The sequence below is a fragment of the Myotis davidii genome, unplaced genomic scaffold, assembly GCF_000327345.1.
Source record: "Myotis davidii unplaced genomic scaffold, ASM32734v1 scaffold1265, whole genome shotgun sequence".
Classification (NCBI taxonomy): Eukaryota; Metazoa; Chordata; class Mammalia; order Chiroptera; family Vespertilionidae; genus Myotis; species Myotis davidii.
In genome coordinates this window covers 34,139-42,835 of record NW_006296409.1, presented here as the reverse complement: position 1 = coordinate 42,835, position 8,697 = coordinate 34,139, and the positions used below count along the sequence as shown (strand labels likewise).

General features: G+C 55.5%; 2 protein-coding genes across 2 annotated transcripts in view; both read right to left on the bottom strand.

The window, feature by feature from the left end:
* The window catches only part of LOC102771664 (leukocyte immunoglobulin-like receptor subfamily A member 5), a 12,324-nt gene extending 9,865 nt beyond the window's left edge, over positions 1–2,459 (bottom strand). The window contains 4 exon segments of the mRNA XM_015568924.1: positions 1,450–1,666; positions 1,812–2,096; positions 2,268–2,303; positions 2,426–2,459. Of these exon segments, the coding sequence (XP_015424410.1) occupies positions 1,450–1,666; positions 1,812–2,096; positions 2,268–2,303; positions 2,426–2,459 (572 nt within the window).
* Positions 2,460–4,153: 1,694 nt separating this feature from the next.
* The window catches only part of LOC102771371 (leukocyte immunoglobulin-like receptor subfamily A member 6), a 13,516-nt gene continuing 8,972 nt past the window's right edge, over positions 4,154–8,697 (bottom strand). Inside the window, exons 5-6 of the mRNA XM_015568921.1 lie at positions 4,948–5,077; positions 4,154–4,205 (exon numbers count right to left, since the gene is read on the bottom strand). Of these exons, the coding sequence (XP_015424407.1) occupies positions 4,154–4,205; positions 4,948–5,077 (182 nt within the window). The remainder of the gene's footprint in view (positions 4,206–4,947; positions 5,078–8,697) is intronic.

Sequence of the window (8,697 nt, the reverse complement as noted above, 5' to 3'; positions counted from 1 at the left end):
TCATTCCCCTCCCCCAGCACAGCAGGGACAGGGATGGGCAGGGTGTGGGGTGGACTCTGAATCTCTCCTGGATCCCCATCCACCACAGTTCTCTGACAGCCCCCTAGGAAGTTCAGGTTGGGCTGGGGGCCCTGCCTTCCTGAGCTCTGTGAGGCCCTATGTCATCTCATCTCCCAGCAGCCTGTGAGCAGGATTGGACCAGGGATGAGCAGACAGGAACCCGACACTCAGAGGAGAGAAGGGACCGCCCAGCCCCACAGCAGGAGCAGCAGAGCCAGGAGCTGAGCCAGGGCTGATCCACCCTGTTCCCTCCTCTGAGCTGAGCCTGAGCTGCGGGGGAGGACTGGGTGCCCGGACCCTTGTCCTTTGTGTCTCTCCCTATACAGTGTTGCCATAACTGAGTCAGAGGGGACAGGTCTCATAACATAACATCTTGGGAGCTTCCCTGTGAGGCCCCTCTCCCAGGAGGTCAGGGCCAGAACTGACAGGAAATCTAAGCTCTGCACAAGGATTCTCTCCTTTTACAGTTCGAGATACTGAGGCCCAGACAGAGGAAGGGTGTGTCCAAGTGAGAGACTTCAGAGGTTCCAGAACAGTCTCATGACTCAGCCCTTGTTCCCTACAGGGAGGTACCCACCACCTCCCCACGGAGACTCCCAATTCCCCTCTGTGGGCACGACTCCCTGGGTTGGGGGAGGGGAAGGAGGGACCATTGCTCAGAGCTCTCTGGGATCAAGATGAAAGGCAAGGGGCAGGGTCTGCCTTCTCCCCACTTGAGCCTGACTCCCCCTCCCCAGCCTGAGCCCCAACATCTCCCTCAGCTATGACCTCCCCACTTGCCACCTGCCTCACTTCCCTCTCTAAGGCCTGACTCCATGTGACGGGGGGAGAAGTGAATCCTCAGAGACCCTGGAGGCCTATGGTTCCCCTGAGATCTCTCCCTGACTAAGGACACAAGCCGAGACAAGCCTGTCCTTAGGTATATGGGGGTCATTAGATCTTCTGAGAGACTCAGACATCCTGGGGCTGTCTGTCTCCATCTGAGCAAAGAGGACACTGTGTGTGCAGGTCCTGGGAAGGAGAACAGGAGAGGAGGGAGGCTGGGGCTGACTCTGGAGTTCCCACCTCACTCAGACATCTCCTGCATCTGCCAGGGGTCCCCACACTAAGACCCTCCAACTGCCCACTAGAGACACCTTCTGGCAACAGAGGACGGAGAGGGGTGAACAGGGATAAGGCTGTGCTAAGGGTCACTTTCCAAGTGACCATCTCTACAGCCACCTCACTCCCCTTTCAGCCCATGATTGTTCTGAGGACTGGACCCTGAGCTGACAAGCAGAGAGACAGAGTGAGGGGCCCTCACCTGAGACCAGGAGCTCCAGGGCATCGCTGGGGTGTGACCACACCTGGGGGCTGTTCCTGTAACAACCATAGCATCTGAACGTCCACCTGTGGCTGGGGGTCACAGGGCCCACAGGGAACAGGGCCTGGGACTGCCCACTGGGCTGTGGCTCTGAGTCCTGGGTCCAGGAGAGCCTGTGATCTCCTTCCTTAGTCAGAATGAACCTGTCAAATCCCTGCCCTGAGCCACACTGGAGGGTCACGTTCCCTCCTGAGGTCACTACAGGGCTGGGCAGGGCTGAGAGGCTGGGTTTGCTGTAGGATCCTAGGAGAGGAGGAGGCAGAGTGTTAAATGGGCTCACACCTCCCTCACGTCCCCCTGGTCTGGGCTGTGAGAGGGAGACACCCTGAGAGCAGACCCCCTTCCTGAGGGCAGAGCCTGAGGCTGGGACCCCTGAGTGTCCTCTCACCTGTCATCACCAGCTCCAGGAAGTCACTGTGCCCTGACCAGCCAGTGGGGCTGAGGTAGTAACAGTGATATATCCCTGCATCATGCTCTGTCATGCGTGTGATGGAGAACTTGGCCTTGTCCCCAGGCTCCAGTGGCTTCTGTTGTTTCCATGGTACTAGGCTTCCCTCTTTATAAATTAGGTACTCCTTAGCCTTTCGTGTTCCTTGACAGAAGATGGTCATGGGGCTCCCGCTGGGGATTACAGGGCCTGGCTCAGCCCATATGGTGGGTTTGGGGAGGGGCCCTGGAAAGAATCAGAGGCTGGGTCACAGGACATTCTCACCCCTGGTCCCCAGGTCACAATCCCAGATGCCCCCCATCTGTCAGACAGATCTGCACCCATTCCCCTATTGCCTGGGGGTGGCCCATGTCCCCAGGGAAGAGTGGGACCTGGGACACCTGGGGGCAGACTCACCTGCCTGCACTGGGGTCCTGAGGCCCACACTCAGCCCTGGAAGAGAGTCCTTGCGAGAGATTTACCCTGAACCCTGGGCAGATCCCTCCTCCCCATGAGTCTCCTGTGTCCTGGGGTCCTGACAGACCAGGGGTCCACTCCCCCTCCTCCCTTCTCACTGAGGCAGAGCAGGGCCTTGAGGGTGGGGCTCATGGCGTCTTCTCCCTGTAGCCTCAGCTGGAGGAGATGGAGGAGACTCTGGGGCCAACAGGATGGACAGACAAACACACAGGTGGTGGTCACTTGGATGCTGGCCCTGCCTGTCACGGCGTTGTCCCGCAAGCAGCCTATGTCTCCAGTGGTGTAATATGCACACTGGTACAGTCCTGGGTGGGGCGAGGTCCGAGCTTATTTGAGGAAACCGGCCTTACTGTTAGAGTCCTATGGGATTCTCATATGCAGGGGTCAGAGCCCCTCTGTTTATACAGAAGGTAAACATTAGCCTGCAGAGACCCCTGCACCAGATGGTCACAGGACTCCCCTTGGTGTCGATGGGGCCTGGGTCAGCCCAGATGGAGATTTTGGGGATGACTCCAGGAAAGGAATCAGACCTGAAAGACCTGGCCGCCTCTCTCCCCCTCATGACGTCATGAATGAGCCAGTGATGCTATTTTATGAGCACCTACTGTGTGTGAGACTCCTGCTGGGGTCTGTTACTCATGTCCCCTCACCTCATGCACCAGGGATGATGACCCCACCACCCACTTCACTGAGGCTCAGAGGGCTTAATCACGTGCCCCAGGTCATTGAGCCTGCAAGGGGCAGGGCTGGGACTGGAACACAAGACTGTGGGTTCCCTGTGCTGTCCTCACGATGCCCCCCAGGGGACACCAGCTTCCTGCTCAAGGTTCCTCCTCTGCAGGGGCCTGTCCACGTCTTATCTGGAGCTGAGGGTCCTTCCTCATTACCTGCACCAGCACAGCAGGGACAGGCGGGCCAGGGTGTGGGCTGGACTCTGAGTCTCTCCCTCATCCATCCCCACCCTGCAGGCCCTGACACCCCCTTTGGAAGGTCAGGCTGGGCTGGGGGCTCTGCCTTCCTGAGCTCTGTGAGGCCCTTATGTCACCTCATCTCCCAGCTGCTTGTGAGCAGGGTGGGACCAGGGATGAGCAGACAGGAACCCGACACTCAGAGGAGAGAAGGGACCGCCCAGCCCCACAGCAGGAGCAGCAGAGCCAGGAGCTGAGCCAGGGCTGATCCACCCTGTTCCCTCCTCTGAGCTGAGCCTGAGCTGAGGGGTAGGACTGGGCTCCCGGACCCTTGTCCTGCCTGTCTCCCCCCCCCGCCCCCGCACAGTGTCACCGTCACTGAGACAGAGGGGACAGGCCCCATAACATCACGTCCTGCAGGCTTCCCCGTGAGGCCCCTCACCCAGGAGGTCAGGGCCAGAACTGACAGGAAATCTAAGCTCTGGACAAGGATTTTCTCCTTTCACTTAGAGACACTGAAAGGGGTGTACAAGTCAACGAATCCAAAGGGGCCTGAACCCCTTAACCCCAATGGTTCAGCCCCTGTCCCATGGAGAAACCCACCATCTCCTCAGGACTCTCACCTACCACTCTGGCGACCTGACTTAGAGCTTCCTGGGGATGTGGATTACAGGTGAGTGGTGGGGGCTTCCTTCTCCCACTAGAGCTCAGCACCCCCTCCCCAGCCTGTGACTCCACATCTCCCTCTGCCCCGACCACCCCACCCATCACCAGCTCAGACCCTGGGACTCCCAGCCCCTTGGGACACAAGCCCATCCTTGAGGTTCTGGGTCACTCAATCCCCTGACAGACTCTCAGGACTTGCTGGGTGGGGAGGGAAGTGTTGTGCTCCCTCTGAGCAGAGCTCCCCAGGACTCACTAGCTGTCAAAGTTGGCCCTGTGGTTTGAGGGCTGGGGCCTCCAGAGGGTCCTGGAATGAGGATAGAGAGGGGTGAGACTGAGGCTCACTCTGGAGTCTCCAAATCACTCGGTTGCTTCTCCTCCATCTATTCTGTGACTCCTAAAGACACTCCCCCCGCCCACTTAACAACTTCCCAATCCAGTTCATGGGGAGGATTCAGCAAAAGTGAGAGCATCTCTGAGGGCAGATCTCTGCTGGGTTACCAACACTCAGACCCCTCACTCTCCTCCAACCTCAGATGTCTGCTGGGGGCGGGACCCTGAGCTGCCTGTGCTCAGAGAGGATGAGGTCAGGAGCCCCTCACCTGAGACCATTAGATTCAGGGGGTCACTAGGGTCAGACCACTCCTGGGGATGCTTCTCAAAATAACCATAGCACCTGAACGTCTACCCATGGCTGGGGGTCACAGGGCCCACACAGAACTGGGCCTGGGACCGCCCACTGGGCTGTCGCTGTGAGTCCAGGGCCCAGGAAAACCTGTGATCTCCTTCCTTAGTCAGAAGGAGCCTGTCAAATCCCTGTCCTGAGCCACACTGGAGGGTCATATTTCCTCCTGAGGTCACGACAGGGTTGGGCAGGGTTGAGAGGCTGGGTTTTCTGAGAGCTCCTAGGAGCAGAGGAGGCAGCATGGTAAATGAGGATCATAGCTTCCTCGTGTCCCCCAGGGCTGGGCTGTGAGAGGGAGACACCCTGAGAGCAGACCCCCTTCCTGACGGCAGAGCATGAGGCTGGGGTCTGTCTGTCCAAGTACCGAGGACTGCCATCTGCATACAGCCGGTACTCCTGAGCCTTTAGGGTCCCCCGACACCAGATGGTCACAGGGCTCCCCCAGGGGATCACAGGGCCTGGCTCAGCCCAGATGGTCGGTTTCGGGAGGGTCCCTAAAAGGAAACCAGAGGCTGCTTTACAAAGACCTTCCCACCCCCATCCCACTCAGCCCAAGACCCTGTCATCCCAGCACCTATGTGCTCCCTCCTGAGCCCCAGGGGTGAAGGAAGAGGAGGGACATGGACCCTTGTGAGGACTCACCTGCCTGCACACGGGTCCTCTGCTCCAGACTCAGCCCTGGAAGAGAGTCTCTGTGAGAGATTTGCACCCGGGCATCTCAGCTGATTCCCTTCCCGTCAGGGTCCCATCCACTGGAGCTGCCTGAGCCTTGGGGAGTAGGATGGGCAGCTGCCCCTCCTACTCCCCCTCCCTGCCCCCAGCAGAGGATGGACGTCATGGCGTCTGCTCTGAGGGCTTCTGCTCTGCATATGGAGGAGTCCTGGGCCTGAAGGACAGAGACTCACAGGATGTGGTGAGTCTGAGTCAGGAGCCTCCTTCTGGGTTTACACAGCTGTGGACCCATAGCCAGGGGAGGGCCCGCCCTGAGCCTGACTCTGCATCTCCCCAGGATGAGGCTCACATGGAGTCCAGGTTTCAGGAGGCTGGTCAGCAGTGTCTGAGGTCTCATCTGATCCTCAGGGTTTCATGTGTCTGTTGGTCTGACTCCTGCTCAGAGAGGGCGGGACCCAGGATCTGTTCCTGACTCAGCCCCTGAGAGTCTGTCTCTGAAGAGCCCAGTGGCACACCCAATCACGGCTCTTGAGGGAGCTCATTTATGAAAGAACTAGAGGCCCAGTGCATGAAATTCATTCATGGGGAGAGGGAGGGTCCCTAGCCGGCCTGCACCATCTCCAATCTGGGACCTTTCCAGGCATGTCCGCCTGTCGATTTAGGCTGGATCCCACCTAAACCCGCATTTGGACATCAATCTCACAATTCAGGACTGATGGCTCCTAACTGCTCACCTGACTGCTTGCCTGATCAACCCTAACGACCTCTCCATACACAGCCTAATCACCCTTAACTGCCCTCCCCTGCCTGTCTGGTCACCCCTAACCACCGTTGCTTCAGCTCCTGCCAACGTGGCTTTGTCTGGAGGGGCGTGCAGTCTAATTAGCATATTACCCTTTTATCAGTATAGATCTTCTGAGCAGATTCCCAGTGGCCTCAGCATTTCCATGAATTTCCCTGATCCAAGGGTCCTGGTAAGTTCACATTCCTGCCAATGCTTCATGTTTCCTGCCTTTTTAATTTTCATTATTCAGTGTAAGTATTGGTACCACCCTGTGGTTTGATGTGCATTTATTTCTTCAATGATTTAAAAGGTCAGCACTTTAAAAAAAAAGTTTTTTTAATCCTCACCCCAGGATATTTTTCTTCCATTGATTTGTAAAGAGAGTGAAATGGAGAGAGACAGAGAGAAGAGAGAAACATCGATGTCCGAGAGACATCAATTGATTGCATCGCACATGAGAGTTGAGGAGCAAACCTGCAACCATTTCCCCCTAAGTTCATGTTCTTGTGTCCTCTTAAGAAAAAATTCTCTCTCACAGGTTAATAAGATAGTTTTGTAAAAGAAATAGGAATTGATTGACTTTTCATGTTTGACATTACTTATTGTAAATGCTGTGAGGCAGGTAAAATGTTCACCGTGTCCTAGAGACTCACCCACTGGTCCAGCGCCATGCAATGGAAAGACCATGGCCTCCCCACTGAACGGTCCAGGTGACTCCACACGAGGGGTCTGACCTGGAGTCTTCCTTCTTCTCCTTTGGAAGAGGCATCTCTTCTTTTCAATTTCTCAAACCTCCACTGTCTCCATCTGCATTGAATGGCTGGTTTCATTTCCTCCATATCTCAGTCGAGAGGAATTCTCACCGTCTTTGTGGTGAAGGCATTGGTATTGCTGAGACTTCAAGGGAGGAAGTAGCCTGCACAAGTGTCCTTCAACAATTCAGGATGTGGTAGCACCACATTGATATTTAATGTGAGTCTGTGTGTGTTGCTGCCTTGGAACTGGACTCCCATGAATATTGTTCTTGTCTGAGTCCTGATGAGTCTCCACAGTTTGAAGAGGAGAGTGACATCCGGCATCGAAGGTGCTCTGAAGGGGCAGAAATGACTCCGATGATTCACCCCCAGGGCATCGAGAGATCCCGCTTCTCACAGAGACAGAAAGTCAGGGGGAACCTGTGTGAGACGTAGGACCTGCATCCCAGGGCCAAGAGGAGGCATTGAGCTTCCTGTGGGAGCAGATGCATCTTGCACAGCCCCCAGGCTCCTCCTTCCCCCACCCCTGGACTCACTGTCCTGAGGGCCCCTTGGTGCCCCCAGTAAACAAGGCAGGGAGGGGGGTCACATTCACACCCCTAAGGCAGCTGTCTCGTCCACCAATTTCCTGAGCTCTGAGCTCCACAGCCTCACTCCCTTCTCCAGTTCACCCTCCACATCTGCCCTGGCCACTCCCTTTCAGAAGCTGTTTATGCCTAAACCCTTCCATGGTCCTCACTGTCTTCAGGGTGAATCCAGGCTCTTCCTTCTGAACTCAAGGCTGACCATGATCATCCAGATGTGACCCTCCCACCTCAGCTCTCACCTCTGCTTCCCTCAGACAGATGGGTATAGCTGACCATGAACACACACTCATTCACACACTCACACACACATGCACATTCATACACATTCTCTCTCTCACACACACACACACACACATATGCTCACACACACACACAAGCACACATGATTTTTTATTTCATAGGTTTGATGTGTAATAATTACATTATCATTTAATCTAAAACATTTGCTTCTGTTTTGATTCACATGTTGATTATTGCAAAGCCTGTTGCTTTATTTCCAAAATGCAGGAATACATTTTGGGAGGGACGCACATGGATCGGTGAGGGATGAAGGGGACACCCGCCTAGCCAGCCAGATCAACCGAATCAACCCTGGCAATCAATAGGGTGACAGATGTCGCAGCCAGATCACGCTCACATCCGACATTTTGGAAATAAATGTATGTTGGTTTGGTCTAGGAGGTTTGGAGAGGAGGGAGCTCTGTTCAGATGGGCTCGGGGGGCCCTATTAGGGGTCACAATGTGGTCCTAACCTGGGTTGTGTGTTGCGGGAGGGCAGGAGGTTCACGGGATGAGTTTGGTTGGAGGAGGCATTGGCCTCACCAGGACTGTAGAGTGTAACTCAGCCTGATAGTCAGTAGCATGGACTGTGGGGTGGAGATCCCTGGATGTGGCTGGAGTCAGGTGGAACCTGTGGACAGGCTTTATGCAGGGGATGGTCGGTGGCAGGTATGCTTGGGGCCATGAGAATGAAACACCTGAGCCCAAAGTGAGGGTCTGGAGGAGGCCAGAAGGAAGCTGATGTGGCCACACCAATGAACTGTCCTGATGTTGTGGAGCGAGAGCAACAGAATGACCAGAACTCCAGACTGATTAAAATTTAGAGAGCCTTTATTGACTGGCCAGTGTCCGCTCCTCCACTCGGGAAGCCCAAGAGAGAAGCAGCCCCGACCATCTGCAGAGTCCAATGTTTAAAGGGGACAACTACATCCCTGTTCAGGTTCCCATAGCAAGCAAAGCCAAGTGACAAAAGCTAATTGTGTAGTTTTAGCCAAGCTATTCATCCTCCTCCTGTTATTCATTTCTGGGAAAGGCAG